At 47.1% G+C, this 19,412-nt stretch overlaps 1 protein-coding gene and 1 long non-coding RNA gene across 2 annotated transcripts in view; one reads left to right on the forward strand and one right to left on the reverse strand.

The window, feature by feature from the left end:
- Positions 1–3,076, reverse strand: part of nkain1 (sodium/potassium transporting ATPase interacting 1) — a 331,689-nt gene extending 328,613 nt beyond the window's left edge. Inside the window, exons 1-2 of the mRNA XM_033044991.1 lie at positions 3,061–3,076; positions 2,728–2,958 (exon numbers count right to left, since the gene is read on the reverse strand). Coding sequence (XP_032900882.1) covers positions 2,728–2,781 — 54 coding nt within the window. The 5' untranslated portion in view covers positions 2,782–2,958; positions 3,061–3,076. The remainder of the gene's footprint in view (positions 1–2,727; positions 2,959–3,060) is intronic.
- Positions 1,582–18,972, forward strand: LOC116988355. The gene is made up of 3 exons (XR_004415919.1): positions 1,582–1,728; positions 11,809–11,973; positions 18,852–18,972. It is a non-coding gene; the product is annotated as an uncharacterized LOC116988355 (long non-coding RNA).
- The last annotated feature ends 440 nt before the right edge of the window (positions 18,973–19,412 follow it).

Raw genomic sequence — 19,412 nt, forward strand, 5'->3', positions numbered from 1 at the left:
GGAAACAGGCCCTTCAGCCCAACTTGTACATGTCCCTTCTACACTAGTCTCACCTAACTGGGTTTGGCCCATATCCCTCTAAACCCATTCCATCCACGTGCCTGTCTAAATGTTTCTTTAGCTTTGTGATAGTACCTGCCTCAACTACTTCTTCCGGCAGCTCGTTCCATACACCCACCACCCTTCGTGTAAAAAAAGTTACTCTTCGGGTTCCTATTAAATCTCCTCCCCCCTCACTCCCTCACCTTAAACCCATGCCCTCTGGCTCTCAATTCCCCGACTCTGGGCAAACGACTCTGTGTATCTAACCGATCTATTCCCCACAACTGTTCTGTGACTATACATTGACCAGCCTGTAGGATGTGGCATAACAAAGAGGTTGTTCAAAAGGGTAACAAAAGATTCACGCACACTCCCAAGTAATATTCGCAAGCCACGCTTGCCTTCAATTGCACCAACAACATTTGACAGGGAAATAAAAGCAAAAGGAGAAACAAAGACAGCACAACTAAAACCTTGAACCAGCGTCAGCTTTGGAGGAGCTGTCTGCGAGGGAGGGGGGGGAGTAGAAAGGGAGAATAGGTCTTGGCTACTGAAGTTATGCGGTCACTAAAATGGTGCGGAGATTAAGCGGGAGGATGTGTAAGCAGATTGTGTGGGAAGACAACTCTTAGAGGGATGTAGAGGCCAGAGAAGACGACAGACACAAGGAGGAGTAAAGAGGCACAACAGGTCAGTAGAAGGCAGGAGAATGGGGTTGGAAGAATTTCATTGTTCGATCTGGGACATAGGACAACAAAACACTCCTGACTCTCTCTTGACTCTTGAGAGGGAAAGATAGATCAGCCATGATTGAATGGTGGAGTAGATTAGATGGGCCGAATGGCCTAATTCTGCTCCTATCACTTATGAAACATAGAAAATAGGTGCAGGAGTAGGCCATTCAGCCCTTCGAGCCAGCACCACCATTCAATATGATCATGGCTGATCATCCAAAATCAGTACCCCCGTTCCTGCTTTTCCCCCATATCCCTTGATTTCGTTAGCCCCAAGAGCTAAATCTAATCTTGAAAACATCCAGTGAATTCTGTGGCAGAGCATTCCACAACAAGAATTTCAAAACTAGACTAGATTTAAATCGCTTATAAATCGTTAAATAGTTCGTCTACATTTAAGCAATAGGTCAAAATATTCAAACCCGAGTAATTCAGATATTAAAATGCATTGCAGTTATATTATTTTACGTTCACCTATTGTCATCAGCAGCTTGGAGTAAACTAGCGTTGATTGGCATTCTGGAGATTAATGGTATCAGTGTTGGGCACGTCCTGAACCTGGTGGATTTGAGTTAAACCCATTAAATACTTGTTCTCCAGTTCACAGATCTCCAAGGTAAACGAACGTGTATTCATTCTTGCAACCTGTAAGCATCTCCGAGTTACATTCTGTCTAGAGAATGTCTCTCACATGACTCTGTGTTTCAACACCCGCTGTGCGGTTACGGTATCAAGAGCGGCTCGAATCGTTTAACACGAGACACTGTTACGGCTGCACAGCAATGTAAAATAAAACGCCGACCCTGTATAAAATGTACATACAATAATGAAACAAAATCTGTATGGCGGCGGGCGGGATGGAGAGAGGGAGAGAGAAAGAGTTTCGACCGCCTTTTTGCACAAGAAACGCGCACATTCTGCAATTGTGAAAGTGCTAAACCTCAAGCCTTAGGTTCGGACGCATTCATATATTCCCCTAGTAATGAAAGGAGACCGCTAGCCGGAGCTGGCGGCAGCTGTGAGATGGTAACTGGAGTAGCGTGGACACAGTCGCGTGGAAAAGTCACAATTTACTGGTCTTTCCACGCCGCAGGAACACTGACAACAAGGCACTTACTAGTACATAGTACAGCCACACAAACCACAACACATTGCTCCTTTTAAAAACAAAACACAGACAGTCTTGTTGAGAATATGGGAAATGATAGGTAGACAAAAGTGCTGGAGAAACTCAGCGGGTGCAGCAGCATCTATGGAGCGAAGGAAATAGGCAACGTTTCTGGACGAAACCCTTAAGGAAATGGGCAACGTTTCTGGACGAAACCCTTAAGGAAATAGGCAACGTTTCTGGACGAGACCCTTAAGGAAATAGGCAACGTTTCTGGACGAGACCCTTAAGGAAATAGGCAACGTTTCTGGACGAGACCCTTAAGGAAATAGGCAACGTTTCTGGACGAACCCCGTAAGGAAATAGGCAACGTTTCTGGACGAACCCCTTAAGGAAATAGACAACGTTTCGGGCCGAAACCCTTTAAGGGGTTCGGGCCGAAACGTTGCCTATTTCCTCCGCTCCATAGACGCTGCTGCACCCGCTGAGTTTCTCCAGCACTTTTGTCTACCTTCGATTTTCCAGCATCTTGCAGTTCCTTCTTAAACACAGTGGGGAATAACAGTCAAGCTAACCGAGAGATGGGACTGAGCGGAGAGGAAACACCACCCGGGGGTCTGAAATGTCCCTGGAAATAACCGGGTTCTTACCCGTGTGACAATAAGCCGATATCCACCGCGTTTGTTCCTCTCCCCCCCACTCACACACACCCCCCCCCCCACAAAAAAATTTTTTTGGGGCAAATCAACTTGGTACTAAATTAGAAAGTGAGTGGGGGGAAAAAATGAAGGAAATGCCCCCCAACCACACACACACACACACATATATATATATACAACTTACCAGCTGCAGAGTGCAGAGAATGATCAGAGTGCATCGCCCGTTGCACCGCCCCATGGTCTGAGCCCGGTCCAGTTTCAGCGGCGATGAACCAGCTGGGTATTCAGTGGAAAGTGCCGAGGCTCGCCTCTCCTCTCCTCTTCTTCACTCACGCCCAGCGCTCCCGCCTCTGGCCAGCATACTCCGGCGAGCCGTTCACACGTTCTACACACACACACACACACACACACACTCCTGGCAAAACCTCGCTCAGTCCTCGTCTGCCGCCCACCGCCGGGGTGAACGGGTCATCACCGCCACAAGCAGCGCCGCACCTTCCCCGTGGAAAGAGGAGACTCACTCACTCACTCTCTGCTGCCCATCTCTCTCTGTCTGTCTCCTTTCTATTTTCTTTTCTTCCTTCCTTCCCCCCTCTCTCTCCCTCTCTCTTTCTCTTCTATCTTATCTTATTTTCCCTCTCCTCTCTTCCCACCTTCCTCTCCCTTCCCTCTCTCTCCTCCTCAATCTCTCCCCTCCTCAATCTCTCCCCTCTCTCCCTTCACACTCTCCCCTCCCCTTCACTCTCTTCCTCAATCTCTCCTTCCTCAATCTCTCCCCGGTCCGTCCGGCGTGCACTGTTTGATCCGCAGCGTTACCCCGGCGGTCGGGTTGCGAGCTGGTGTGTGAATGCACGGATTCTGTGAACTGCCCGCTCCTGCTGCTGCCGCCGCCGCTCAAACACCAGCGACAGCGGCTCTGCAGTCACTAGATCAAACCACGTGGCTGGGGGTGCGGTGGGTCCACAACTCTAAATAAAGCCCATGTCCCACTTAGGACACCTCTGGTCACACCCGTGGAAGAGACCTTACACCACACACCTAATGCCCCTGTCCCACTTAGGAAACCTGAACGGAAACCTTTGGGTCCCGTTAGGTGTGTGGTGTAAGGTCTCTTACACGAGTGTGTGTGTCTCTGTCCGCTCCCCCCATTTCCCGCTCGCTGCCGCCACGGGCTTTGTGTGTGTGCCCAGTAACTACCATTATATATGATGGTAACAGGCTTTGTATGTGACAGTAATGGGGGCTGTATGTGGTCAGCAACATGCGTTGTATGTACGAGTAACATGCGTTGTATGTGCCCAGTAACATGTGTTGTATGTGCCCAGTAACATGCGTTGTGCGTTGTATGTGCCCAATAACATGCGATATATGTGCCTAGTAACGTGCGTTGTATGTACCAATAACATGCGTTGTATGTACCAATAACATTGGTTGTATGTACCAATAACATGCGTTGTATGTACCAATAACATGCGTTGTATGTACGAGTAACATGCGTTGTATGTGCCCAGTAACATGCGTTGTATGTGCCCAGTAACATGCGTTGTATGTACCAATAACATGCGCTGTGTGTACCAGTAACATGCGTTGTATGTGCCAGTAACATGCGTTGTATGTGCCCAGTAACATGCGTTGTATGTACGAGTAACATGCGTTGTATGTGCCCAGTAACATGCGTTGTATGTACGAGTAACATGCGTTGTGTGTGCCCAGTAACATGCGTTGTATGTACCAATAACATGCGTTGTGTGTACGAGTAACATGCGTTGTATGTACCAGTAACATGTGTTGTATGTACCTAATGCGAGGCGGGGATGGTGGGGAGGGGAGGGGAGGTCAGTACCTGTAATGTTCCAGCCAATGTGATCCACTCTCCTTTGTCCCTGGGTGTTCCAGTCAAAGACACTAGACCAGTATCTGGTCCCAGTTAACAATCCAGGTGGTGACTCGACCCGAAACGTCACCTATTCCTTCGCTCTATAGATGCTGCCTCGCCCGCTTAAAGTTTCTCCAGCATTTCTGTCCACCACTTACTGGTGATATAACCAGTCACCATTGTGGGCTCCACCTTTCCTTGGTCATCAGTGCCGGCTCTGGTTTGTTCTGTACTTTTTCCCATACCTCTACTTTCCCTCCCGCCTGCCTCTCAGCCTGAAGAAGGGTCTCGACCCGAAACATCACCTATTCCTTTTCTCCAGACTAAGATGCAATGACATGCGTTGTATGTGCCCATTAAGAGGGGTCGTGAGGACCAGGTAACAGGCGGGAATGTTGGTGAGGTCTGCACCTGTAAATGCTTCATGCAAAGCAAAGCTTTTCACCAAAACCTGAACCTAATTGTACTTGCCTAGTAACACGAGTTCTGTGTGGCCAGTAAACATGGCTGTTCTGTGTGCCCGGCGCTAAAGCCTGTGTTCGTTTCACCTCGACCTCCAGCATCTCTGTTCCATTTAGACTTTCCTCTCTACAATTCCAATACTCATTCATTCACACTTATTCCCCCCCACCCGCCCCATCCCGCTTTGTGGTCCGGCCTGATCCACACCCATGTTCGTTTGTCAACGGTACTTGTGTTACCCTTCACCTTCCTGCATTGGGACGGGACGGGCATTTAATTCAACCACAACTGTGGCCATCTTTCTGGGCAGATTTAAATTTGCAATGGGGAAACAGTAGCTCTTTAGCAATACATGTTGGGGCCGCCGTCAGATTCCTGGCGGATTCCCGCTACAGTAACTGCTGACATCTAGCGAGCGCTTTCAATGCGAGTGTTTCCTGTACAAAGCGCTGGGGAAGAGGACGGCAATAAACTTTAGCAAGTGTCATTGCAAGGATAAAGGCGTCCCTATTATGCTGATAATCCGCTCATTTTAACTTCCTCCGCGTTTAAACACCAGCAATAAAAAAATCTAAGTGCAACAGATGGCAGAATCCTGAAAACTAAAAGAGTGTAAAATCTCAGGAGGGGAGGGGAACTAGGCAACATGTTCAGTTGAAGAGTCTGAAGAAGGGTTTCGACCAGAAACGTCGCCTATTTCCTTCGCTCCATAGATGCTGCTGCACCCGCTGAGTTTCTCCAGCATTTTTGTCAACCTTCGGTTTTCCAGCATCTGCAGTTCCTCCTTAAACAAAATGTTCAGTTCGATCCCTCGGATCAGAAAACTCTCTCTCGAATATTTACAACTGTCTGAAGAAGGGTCCCGACCCGAAACGCCGCCTATCCATGTTCCCCAAGTGACATGCTAGCAGAAGGAACTGCAGGTGCTGGTTTATGTCAAAGATAGATACAAAGTGCTGGAGTGACTCAGCGAGACGGGTAGCATCTCTGGAGTCCGAAGAAAGGTCCTGATCTGAAACGTCGCCGATTTTTTTTAATCCAGTGATGTTCTATGTTTCTATGTTTCTATGATGCTACCTGGCCCGCTGAGTTGCTCCAGCACTTTGGGTCTCGTCTCTAGAGATGGACTTTGACCCGCCGAGTTACTCCGGTATTTTGTGCCTTCATTTCCAACTTTAATGTTGAGTTACTCTAGCACTTCGTGTATTTTTGTTGTATAAACTAGCATCTGCAGTTCCTTGTATCTTCATGAGTTGTCGGAGCAGAATTAGACCGTCCGGCCCATCGAGTCAACTCCGCCATTCAATCATAGCTGATCTATCTTTCCCTCTCAACCCCATTCTCCTGCCTTCTCCCCATAACCCTCTACGTACAGTATCTTCTGCGCCATTGATTCTGTGTTGTGTGGAGGCGAGTGACACGGCCATATACTGTCACCAACGTCTAGAGTCTTACAGCGTGGAAACAGGCCCTACGGCCCAACGCCCACACCGACCCCGTTGCAATAGTACCTGCCTCAATTACCACCTCTGGCAGCTCGTTCCATACACCAGCCAACATGTCCCACCTACAATAGTCCCACCTGCCTGCATTTGGCCCATGTTCCCTCTAAGGCGGTCCTGTCCCTGTACTGTGAACTGTTCATCCTTCAGGACGTTAATTTGCTCCTTGCCAGTTAGATTTTTTTAAAGAGGGGTTAGCGATGGAGTCTCTCAGACAATTCTTGCCATAGAGGGAGTACAGAGAAGGTTCACCAGACTGATTCCTGGGATGGCAGGACTTTCATATGAATAAAGACAGGATAGACTCGGCTTGTACTCGCTAGATTTTAGAAGATTGAGGGGGGATCTTAAGAATTTTGAAAGTATCTATAAGGGGTTGGACAGGTTAGATGCAGGAAGATTGTTCCCGATGTTGGGGAAGTCCAGAACAAGGGGTCACAGTTTAAGGATAAGGGGGAAGTATTTTAGGACCGAGATGAGAAAAAAAAATTTACACACACAGATGAATCTGTGGAATTCTCTGCCACAGAAGGTAGTTGAGGCCAGTTCATTGGCTACATTTAAGAGGGAGTTAGATGTGGCCCTTGTGGCTAAAGGGATCAGGGGGTATGGAGAGAAGGCAGGTACAGGATACTGAGTTGGATGATCAGCCATGATCATATTGAATGGCGGTGCAGGCTCGAAGGGCCGAATGGTCTACTCCTGCACCTATTGTCTATGTTTTTCTATGTTTACTATGACAGGGTTAAGACACCACCCATCTCACCATGGTTTGGGGGTACTCGTGGTTCCTGCAGCTTCAGAGGCCTCGTTGTAAGAACATTCCACCGAGAGTTCTCTCCCTTTGTCACGAGGTTCCAGAACTCCAACTTGCGACTCTGGGCAAGAAGCTTTCAGTCCGAATTAAGCGTCTGAAGAAAAAAGGCAGACGAGAGAAGAGAGAGAAAGAAAGAAAGAATGGCCCCGCCGGCCGAGCGGACTTGATCGAAGGTCCACCCATCCTCCAATGTCTTTATGGTGCGGAATTGTATTTGTGGTCACCGCTAGTTTCTCGCTCAACGTGCTGTACCACGACCTGTTCCGCAATGGGCCGCGCAGCAACTCGATGCCCAAGTGTTTGCTGGGCTCCATCCACCAGCCCATTAGAAACGGAGCCGTGTCCAGGGATGTCAGTCTAGAGATTGCCAGTCCTCCTCCGTTCACCCTCCACCGCCCGTTTACCGCGCTGTTGCCCGCTAAACAAGCCCTAGAAGTCCACGTGGAAGTAAGTAGCAACGTTGTAAATGAGGTCCAACCATTTTAAAGGTTCTACATTTCGATTCTGAGATTAGTTGTAGGGAACGTGGATTCAGTGAATATTTTTAAGGTGGAGAAAGATAGATTCTTCATTGGTATGGGCGTCAGAGGTTATGGGGAGAAGGCAGGTACTAATGCCCCTTTCCCACTCCTGAACGGAAACCGCAGGAGACTTTGCGGCCCACCCAAGGTTTCCCTGCGGTTCCCGGAGGTTTTTGTCAGAAACCACTTTCGACCATTAGGGAAGACTGACAAAAACCTCCGGGAACCCCACGGAAACCTTGGGCGGGGCGCAAAGTCTCCAGAGGTTTCCGTTCAGGTTTCCTAAGTGGGACAGGGGCATAACTTTATTGTATCATTCTACTGTTTAAAAAAAAATCAAAATTGCTGGGGGTTTTTTCCTTTTTCCTTCCTCCCACAATATGTAATATGTAAAAGAATATGTGATTCTGTTCCATTCTGTTTGTAATTTGTTGTTTGTTTTTTTGCACAAAATCCACGAGCATTGCCACTTTTCATTTCACTGCACATCTCGTATGTGTGTGTGACGAATAAACTTGACTTGACTTGAAACAGAAACATAGAAAATAGGTGCAGGAGTAGGCCATTCGGCCCTTCGAGCCTGCACCGCCATTCAATATGATCATGGCTGATCATCCAACTCAGTATCCTGTACCTGCCTTCTCTCCATACCCCCTGATCCCTTTAGCCACAAGGGCCACATCTAACTCCCTCTTAAATATAGCCAATGAACTGGCCTCAACTACCTTCTGTGGCAGAGAATTCCAGAGATTCCAGTGTGAAAAATGGAACAGAATCAGTAATTACATATTTGTGGGAGGGAAAAAAAGAGAAAAAACAGCAATTTAAAAAAGACACCACACAACAGTAAATTGGTAGTTTTTTATGCCCCTGTCCCACTTAGGAAACCTGAACGGAAACCTCTGGAGACTTTGCGCCCCACCCAAGTTTTTACGTGCGGTTCCCGGAGGTTTTTTGTCAGTCTCCCTGCCTGCTTCCACTACCTGCAACCTCTGGCAACCACCTGCAACCTCCGGGAACCGCACGGAAACCTTGGGTGGGGTGCAAAGTCTCCAGAGGTTTCCGTTCAGGTTTCCTAAGTGGGACAGGGGCATAAGTTCCTGGTGAGAGAGGAGTTTACAGCCCTAATGGCCTCTGGGAAGAAACTCCTTCTCATCCTCTCCGTTTTCACAGCATGGCAACGGAGGCGTTTGCCTGACCGTAGCAGCTGGAACAGTCCGTTGCTGGTGTGGAAGGGGTCCCCCATGACCTTGTTGGCTCTGGATTTGCACCTTCTGATGTACAGTTCCTGCAGGGGGGGCGAGTATAGTTCCCAAAGTGCGTTCGACCGAACGCACTACTCTCTGCGTGCTGCCAGAGGAGGAAGTTGAAGCAGGGACTATTCCCATGTTTGAGAAGCAATTGGGCAGGTACACGGATAGGACAGGTTTAGAGGGATATGGGCCATACACAGGCAGGTGGGACTGGTGTAGATGGGACATGTTGGTCGATGTGGGCAAGTTGGGCTGAAGGAACTGTCTCCATGTTATATGACTATAAGAATCCAGAAAGTGGTTGGAAAAGAACATAATTGAGCTGCTGTTGCCTGACCTACAATGATCCAACTACAATTAAAGCAGTTATTTTATTTATAGCAAATCAGATGTCACCTGAGACTTTGTCTCCTTTTAAAAGTTCCAATTAAACTGCTCCCTCCGACTATCAATCCAATAAATGGAGTTACTCAAAATGATGGTTTGGCTCCAGCAGTTCATCAACAATTCTGATTCTGCTAATTAGTTTAGCCATGGACAGCCATCTACCAAGGCAGCTGGATATGGGGTGAGTATGAAGTGCCAAGGAGATCGATCAATCAATAGAATTGAGTTTGGTGGAGTCTAATGAAGTAACAATGCAACATTCAAGCTAGATTTGCAATGGGATTGTATTGACCTGTGGTGAAGTTCAGAGCCACATGATTCGTGTTGTATTTTCAGATATTCGGGGAATTTCTTGATTAGTACGGGTGTCACGGATTATGGGGAGAAGGCAGGAGAATGGGGTTAGGAGGGAGAGATAGATCAGCCATGAACGAATGGCGGAGTAGACTCGATGAACCAAATTACCTAATTCTGCTCTTATCACTTAGGCACCTATGGACTTGTGAATTGGCAATGCACATAGTGAGAAATATCTATCTTTTTATAAGTGTATTTTTATACAAAGGCAAGGTTTTTATATGGAGACACAAGAGGCTGCAGATGCTGGAAACTTGAATGATACGCAAATGGCTGGAGTTATTTGCCGGGTCAGGCAGCATTCTGGAGGATATGAATAGATGATGATTTGACCAGGACGTTACTTCAGACTGATTCTAGTATGAGGGATGAAATGCTGGTAAAGAGAGGTGGGAGCAGGGCAAAGCCTGGCAAGTGATGGGAGGATACAGCTGAATGAGGTTTGTTTGGCAGATGGGTGGACAAAGGCTGGAGAGTTTGACGGCGAGGGGAAAGATTTAACAAGAACTTGAGGGGCAACATTTCTTTGCACATAAAAGGGTTGTAGGTATATGGAACGAGCTGCCAGAGTTGAGCCAGGTACTATCACGACATTTAAAAAAAATGTTAGGACAGGTAGATGTATAGAATAGGTTTAGAGGGATAGGATGCCAAATGTAGGCAGTTGGGACTAGTGTAGATGGGGCATGTTGGTCGGCGGGGGCAAGTTGGGCCAAAGGGCCTGTTTCCATGCTGTAAGACTCTGAGATGAAATGGAAATAAAATGGTGTCAGATAAGGAGAGAAAAAGTGCGAAATCTAAATTAAACCTCCCTCACCTGTATCTATCACTTGACAGGTTTTGTGTCCCCCCCCTCCCCCCATCCACCTCTTTACCAGTTTTTACCAACTAACGGTTTGACGAAGAGTCTCGACCCGAAACATCACCTATCCTGTTGAACAGTTTAGATTATTGTCACGTGTACCGAGGTACAGTGAAAAGCTTTTGTTGCGTGCTAACCAGTCAGCAGGAAGTCTGAAGAAGGGTTTCGGCCCGAAACGTTGCCTATTTCCTTCGCTCCATAGATGCTGCTGCACCCGCTGAGTTTCTCCAGCTTTTTTGTGTACAGCAGAAAGTCAATACCTGATTACAATCGAGCTATTTTGCATACATACATGGTAAGGGAATAACGTTTAGTGCAAGGTCAAGCCAGTTCTCCAGAGATGCTGCCTGGCCCGCTGAGTTACTCCAGCACTCTGTGTTTATTGAAGGATTGCACATGTTCAAATCAATGAGTTCCCACAAAGTGCAATGGCGCATTAAATAGGGACCTACTGTAATAGTATAGACAATAATGTTACATTACTTGCCCAAAACTGATATTTAAGAAATAAGAGTTTAATTCAGCTGAAGAAAGGAAGAATTACCATTTACACTGTGCCTTTGAGAACCACAAAAGTGCTTCAGATCCAACAACCTTTCTTAAAGGTCAGGGTTGTAGGGGAGGAGACCATTGAGAGGGATTAGCTGGATAGCTTCTTCAAAGACTCGGCACAGGCGTAGTTAGCTGAAGGTGTTCCCTGCTCTATAATTATGATTTAAAGAAACTGGTCCGTGGACAAAATGTACAGTTAATTATGGAGCAAACGACAAAGTTCCACGAGCAAGGGTAAGATAAATTAGCATTGAATGGACCAGCTAGACAAGTGCTCTGATTGAATGGGACATATTCCTTGCATGTTGCTACGTAATTTGATTATGGGAGCGATGGTTGAGAATTTGGCGAAGACATTAGGGGAGTTGTCTTATTCTTGACATCTTGGGATCTTTTGCCCATCTATGAGGTGAGATAAGACCTCACCTTGATGTTACGTCGGAGGTTGAGGGGAGACTTGATAGAAGTATATAAGATTATTTAAAGTTTCTGAATCTTAATGTAAAATAATCCAGTAACATTTCCATCTGGACCTCAAGATAATGAAATGGCCTGACCCAAATATTAACACCAACTCTCTGATACATAATCTTCCTTCAGCTGAGTCCTGGACACTTACAGTCCGATATTCTTCAGAGGGCTTTAATTACATTTTTCAACTCTTCCCTATTTTAAGGTAAAGCAAGAAGAACCCAGAACAGAACCAGATCTGAAGCTATGCATGGAGACTGCCTTGGCCATCATGGAGACCGGATTAACCGTCATAGAAACAAGACTGTCAGTTGTGCAAACCATTAAAATAATTCGATTTTGGATTATTAAAGAGATTGAAGACGAGGATGTGAGTATGCCAATTTAAAGCGTTTCTTGTTCGTGTATTCCTGTGTTGTGGTTTCTCCATTCTGCCCCTCGCTCTTTGCCACTTTCTTCCTTCAATGTGCTTTTATCTTGCTGAGAGGTAGCGAAGGGGTTTGAGGTCAGGTAGTGAGGATTGAGTCACCGAGAGAGGGCTGGCCGTGGTGATGTAGCGATAGAGTTGCTGCCTTGCAGCGCCGGAGACCTGGGTTCGATCCCGACCATGGGTGCTGTCTGCACGGAGTTTGTACGTTCTCCCCGTGACCGCGTGGGTTATCTCCGAGATCTTCGGTTTCCTTCCAAAGACGTACAGGTTACGTGGCTCGGTGTGTGTGTGTGAATTGTCCCTCTTGTGTGTAGGACTGTGTTAATGTGCGGGGATCGCAGGTCGGTGCGGTCTCGGTGGGCCGAAGGGGCCAGCGCGGAAACAGGCCCTTCGGCCCACCGGGTCCGCACCAACCTGCGATCCCCGCACGTAAACACTATCACCCACTAGGGACAATTTTTACATTTTCCAAGCCAAACCTGTACGTCTTTGGAGTGTGGGAGGAAACTGAAGATCTCAGAGAAAACCCATACAGGTCACGGGGAGAACGTACAAACTCCGTACAGACAGCTCCCGTAGTCAGGATCGAACCCAGGTCTCTGGCGCTGTAAGGCAGTAGCTCTACTGCTACGCCACCGTGCCGCACGCTTATTGTTAATCCCCGTTGCCTCTACTTGAGACAGTATCCAGGCTGACACTTTGTGCAGTCTGCTCTGGGAACCATGCCACAGGATCCATGGAGTCATTTCCCTGCAGTGCCTGCAGGACGTTCTGTGCTGCCCACCGCCTGATGGACTTGTGGTCAAAGGTGTTGGTCCGGAAGAACCTTGCCACGAACGACAGATGGTGCAGCAATGTCCAGCTGACTGGCACGCTGCGTGGCATCTGCGCCAGGCCCATCCTTCGCAACACTGGGGGCAGGTAGAGAACCTCAGCAGGTAGTGACACTTGGTGGAGGATTTGTTGCACTGTTAAAATCATCGCCTTTCCTACGAGATATTACAGCATTCTGATCTCCTACGGATGTAAGGGATCCCACTGGGATTTTTATTTCAGTTACACTCTGTCAGTTTAAAACATGTTTGCCCCATAAAAATGCAAATTTCCAGTGTTCTGCTGACAATCTTTGTGTTTAGATTAAATAATTATTTTGAGTTTCTCATTTGTTCTTTAATAAGTTACTTACATACACTTATTAGGAGGCTAGTAATTGGCAATTTGACTGAAGTGCTTTTCTTTCTATTGCTTTTTCACGCTTTATTGAAACAAAAATGATCAAATTGCCTGGTTTTCCCTCAGCAGCTGTTTTACTAAAGAAACCTCAAGCCAAAGTGAATCCAGATGCAGCGATGTGATTATTTTGTCCATTAGTTGTTCCAACTATTTTTGTGCATTATTTGTAGATTTAGACTGAATTTTCACTGTTCTTCCAAGCACAATCCTCTTTCAACTAGTGTTGCCAAAAATAACTATTTTGCTCATTCCTACAATTCCTCACGTTCGATCTTGCTCCGCCAAACATTGGTTGCGGCATTCACATCGTATATAAAAGTACGCCACCGAAACAGGCCCTTCGGCCCATAATGACTGTGCCATAGACCGTGGCACGGTGGTGCAACAGTTGAGTTGCTGCCTTAAGGGCCTGTCCCTCTGTACGGGTTCACCCAAGAGCTCTCCCGAGTTTAAAAAAAATCAAACTCGTGGTGAGTACGTAGAATGTACATAGCGGGTACGTCGGAGCTCGGGACGTCTCTTAGCGGCTCGTAACGCTAACGGCAGGTACTCGGGAAACGCGGTAAGCTCGTGAAGTTTTTTCAACGTGTTGAAAAATGTCCACGAGAGCCCCGAGTACCTACGAACGGCTATTACCGTAATTCTCCGAGTTCGAATCGGGGGAAACTCGGGACAACTCTTGAATTAGCTCGTACAGTGGGACAGGCCCTTTACAGCTCCAGGGACCCAAATTTCCATCCTGACCGTGGGTGCTTGTCCGCACGGAGTGCGTACCTACTCCCCGTGACCTGCGTGGGTTTTCTCCGGGAGCTCTGGTTATCCTCCCACACTCCAAAGATGTACAGGGTTGTAGGCAAATTGGCTTGGTATAATTGTAAATTGTCCCTAGTGTGTGTAGGATAGTGTTAGTGTGCAGGGATTGCTGATAGGCACGGAGTCGGTGGGCCGAAGGGCCTGTTTCTGCGCTGTATCTCTGAACTAAACTAAACATGATGCCAAGCTAAACTAATCCCTCTCCACCTGCACAATCCATATCCCTCCATTCTCTGCATACCCATGCGCCCATCTAAAAGCCTCTAAAATGCCACTATCATATGTGCCTCTGCTACCTAGACGACACTAGTTTGCACTTCAAAAAGTAATTCATTGTTCGTTTTCTGCTTTAGGACATTGGGAGATAATAATCCTCTATCTCACTGCAAGTTGTTTTTGTTTTCAGTTCATTGAGTACGGCTCATAAATATGAGATAAATCCAAAGGGAATTCAGGAGAAACTTCTTGAACAAGAGAGTGTTTAAAATGCCAGTAAAGCCCTCGGTTCATGGAAGTGCAGCTTGTTTATGTTTAGAACATCACAGGGACAAGCCCTTCGGCCCGCATTGCCTGTGCTGGACCTGATGCCAAGTTTTTAAACACGATATTAAACAACTCCGCAGAAGGACAAAATGTGCTGGAGTAAGTCAGCAGGTCAGGCAGCATCTCTGGAGAGCGTGGATAAGTGACGTTTCGGGTCGAGACCCTTCTCCAGACCGCAGTATGTTGTAGAGTGATACAAAATGGAAACAAGCCCTTCTGCCCAACTTGCCCATACCAGCCAACATGTCCCAGCTACACTTGCCCCACCTGCCCGCACTTGGCCCTCCAAACCTGTCCTATCCATGTACCTGTCTAACTGGTTCTTAAATGTTGGGATAGTCTCAGCCTCAACTACTTTTCACACAGAGCGGTGAATCTCTGGAACTCTCTGCCACAGAAGGTAGTTGAGGCCAGTTCATTGGCTATATTTAAGAGGGAGTTAGATGTGGCCCTTGTGGCTAAAGGGATCAGGGGGTATGGAGAGAAGGCAGGTACGGGATACTGAGTTGGATGATCAGCCATGATCATATTGAATGGCGATGCAGGCTCGAAGGGCCGAATGGCCTACTCCTGCACCTATTTTCTATGTTTCTATGTTACCTCCCCTGACAGCTTGTTCCATACACCCACCACCCTTTGTGTGAAAAAGGTACCCCTCAGATTCCTATTAAATCTTTTCCCCTTCACCTTAAACCTATGTCCTCTGGTTCTTGATTCACCTGCTATGGACAAGAGACTCTGTGAAGAAGGGTCTCGACCAGAAACGTCACCCATTCCTTCACTCCAGAGATGCTGCCTGTCCCGCTGAGTTACTCCAGCATTTTGTGCCTATCTTCGATTTAAACCAGCATCTGCAGTTCTTTCCTACACACTGTGCATCTACCCGATCTATTCCTCTCACATTCTCCAGAGATGCCACCTTTCCATGTTTTCCAGAGGTGCTGTCTGTCCATGTTCGCTGGAGATTCTGCCTGACCGGCTCAATCATGAGCAGATTAAGGTCTGGGGAATAGGGAAATCAGCTGGGCAAGCAATTAGAAGTCTAGAGTTGGGAGATGGGGATGGAAGGTTGGTGATTTAGGAATGAGGGACTTGAGGACATTGGTAATGTGGTAGGAATGGACAACCAGAAAAACAATGGCTACTTTGAATTTAAAAGTGGAATACGCACTTCTCGTGAGGCTGCGGGCGAGTCGCCAGCGATGACAGGCGGTATGCAAAACCAACGTGGGCGTGAAGGCGCCACAGGTACATGGATGTTAAATCTGTGTTTATTGTGTGTTTTGTTATTTTATTCTATGTTATGACTGCAAGGCACGGAATTTCGTTCAGACTGAAAAGTCTGAATGACAATAAAGGATACTTGACTTGATAGGAGAGGTTTGGAGGGATATGGACCAAGCGCCGGCAGGTGGGACTATTGTAGGTGGGACATGTTGGCCGGAGTGGGCCGAAGGGCCTGTTTCCACGAGGTATCACTCTGTGACTCTATGACTCTCATAGATGCCAATTCCCAATCAAATTGACTCTCCTGTTAATTTAGTAGAATTCCCTATATCTCTCCATAAATCTGGCACCTACTGTCATAATGCCATAGGATTAATTGGATGTTCCCTTCTCTAATGCACAATCTGCTTCAGTGCCACACTTAATGCACTTATACATCATCTACACATCAACTTACCACTTTTCTGCTTCAGATTTATCTATAAACTTCAATAACGTCTCCTAGCACGTTGGCTGGCGTGGACAAGTTGGGCCGAAGGGCCTGTTTCCACGCTGTATCACTCTATGACTCTTAATTCTGTGATTCTGAAGAAGGGTCTCGACCCGAAATGTCGCCTATTCCTTCTCTCCTTCTATTCCTTCTCACCCGCTGAGTTTCTCCAGCATTTTTTGTCTACCTATCTATCTTCTATCTATCTTCTATATTTTATATATATATAAAACTGTGTGGCTGCCGGCTGGCTGTGTGTGTTTCTGCCTGACTTGTGGCTGCCAGCCTTTGATTCGTTGCTACGCCAACACCCGACCCAGAATCGCCCTGATTTTTTCCATTTCAGTAGAGATTTCACTTTTCATTCCAAGTATCCACTCCTCATTAAATTTTGTCGTGTTTATGTACACTTTTTTAATCAAATCCTTCTCCCCCCCCACTCATTTTGTCGCCTCCTGCTGGCCAGCGACCATAACGGCTGCTGGCGCCCGCATCTCGCCTCAAAGATGCCATTTAAAAACAGCCGCACTGCTGATTCCTGAGCCGCTTGAGTTGGAGTACCACGTCTCCCGTGGGGGCTACGGGTAGGGAACGGCTGCGTTGGGGGAGCAGACCCAACGGGTCCGCACTTGGTCTAGTGACTCTTAAATGTGGTTCACCTAGACTCGGTGCGAGCAACATTTTGATAAATCTTCAAAAACATTGCTGCACTTGGACGCAGAATTTCTCATTCATCCAATTGAACCAAGTCGGACTCTGTGAAATGTGACAAATTCAACTTTGTTTCTTGAATTTCATCTCACTTTGACGGTACGGGTTCTGGTGCCACTTTCAGGAACCGTGGTCGGCATATTATTGGAGGGGGTGAAGGGAGGGAATCTTAATTAAGCAAAAATAATTTAAATAATCCTAATGAATTCCGAGGCTGAATATTAAATTAAATTCGCAGCAGTAACTGAGCTTTTATGACAGGACAGAAATAGCAATTTGCATTGGGGTGTAACGCTCATGAGAGAACAGTGAATCTGAAGCTAATATCAGATTAAAAAACGTCCCAGTGAATGACAGAACAGCTTCAAGGCACAAGTGTTCTGGTGCTTTGCGTGCATCTTAGAGAATGGAAGAGTACATCACAGGAATTTCGGCCCACAACGTTTGTGCCAAACATGATGCCGAATTAAACTGATCTCATCCTCCTGCACATGATCCATATCCGTCTATTCATAAGGTCATAGGGTCGTACGTGATAGGGGCAGAATTTTGCCCATCAAGTCTACTTCCCCATTCATTCATGGCTGATCTATCTCTCCCTCTGAACCCCATTCCCCTGCCTTCTCCCCATAACCTCTGACACCTGTACTAATCAAGAATCTATCTCTCCCTGCTTTAAAAATATCCACTGACCTGGCCTCCACAGCCTTCTGTGGGAAAGAATCCCACAGATTCACCACCCTCTGACTAAATAAATATCTCCTATCATCTACTTACTAAAAGAACGTTTTAATTCTGAGGCTATGACCTCTAGTCCCAGATTCTCCCACTAGTGGAAACATCCTCTCCACATCCATATTCACTGCACTTCCATGTGCCTACCGAAAGGCCTCTCAAATGCCACTATCACTTGCCTCTACAACCACCTAGCATTGTATTCCAGGCCCCAACCACTCTCTGTGTAAAAAAAAAACTTGCCCCGCACATCTCCATTAAACTTCCCCCATTCATCTTATAGTGATGCCCACTTGTGTGGGACATAACGCCACCCTGGGAAAGGGTTCTGACTGTCTATCCTATCTATTTAGACGTTGTTACTTGTGGGCGGAGCACCGCGGCAAATTCCTTGTATGTGAATACTTGGCCAATAAACATACTCACTTACTTACTTACTTACTATCCCTCTCATATACCGTTGGTACGTATCTACTGAGCAGAGGAACACCAGTATAAAAATGATTGGAATACACATGAGTTGTATACCCGATGAATTTCGCTGACTGATGAATTTATAATTTTCCCAGGGGAAAGATCCTGGAAGCAAAACATACAGCATTAGGCTGAGGGCGGCACAGCGGTGGAGTTGCTGCCTCAAAGCGCCAGAGATCCGGGTTCAATCCTAACCTTGAGTGCTGTCTGTACGGAGTTTGCACGTTCTCCCTGTGACAGCATTGGTTTTCCCGGGTGCCTTGGTTTCCTCCCCCACTCCACTGGGTTTGTAGGCTAATTGGCATCGGCAAAATTGTAAGTGGTCCCCAGTGTGTAGGATAGTGCGAGAGTACGGGGTGATCGATTTTCCGCGCGGACTCAGTAGACCGAAGGGCCCGCTTCCGTGCTCTGTATCTCCGCAACTGAGGAGAACTTTTCATTTCATTTCACTGCACATCTCGTATGTGTATGTGACGAATAAACTTGACTTGACTTGAACTTTAGGAAAAAAATTTCGATTCGAAGTTTGCTGACTTCAAAGGAACTTTGTCTTCCTCTAAGTGATCCGATCTTTCTTGTTCTTTTTATGTAGGAGATGCTCATAAATACTGAACTATCAGGTGAGTCTTTACAAACGTGCCCTGCAAAGGATGCAGTGTTCAAGGAACCAAAGCCAGTGGTGCAAGAGGAAGAGGAAGAGGAAGAGGAAGAGGAAGAGGGAGAGGGAAAGGGAAAGGAAGAGGGCGAGGAAGAGGGAGAGGGAAAGGAAGAGGAAGAGGAAGAGGGAGAGGAAGAGGGCAAGGAAGAGGGCAAGGAAGAGGGAGAGGAAGAGGAAGAGGAAGAGGGCAAGGAAGAGGGAGAGGAAGAGGGCAAGGAAGAGGGAGAGGAAGAGGGCGAGGAAGAGGGAGCGGAAGAGGAAGAAGAGACATCTGTGAGTACCTCTCATTCTAATATCTTTTATCATGTGTTAAATGTCACCCGATCGTTTCGCTGAACACCTCCGCTCAGTCCGCCTAGGCCTACGCGATCTCCCAGCTGCCATACACTTTATCTCCCCCTCCTATCCCCACACTGACAGGCACAAAATGCTGGAGTCACTCACTCAGCGGGACAGGCAGCATCTCTGGAGAGAAGGAATGGGTGACGTTTCGGA

The sequence above is a fragment of the Amblyraja radiata genome, chromosome 27 (genome assembly GCF_010909765.2).
Source record: "Amblyraja radiata isolate CabotCenter1 chromosome 27, sAmbRad1.1.pri, whole genome shotgun sequence".
Lineage (NCBI taxonomy): Eukaryota > Metazoa > Chordata > Chondrichthyes > Rajiformes > Rajidae > Amblyraja > Amblyraja radiata.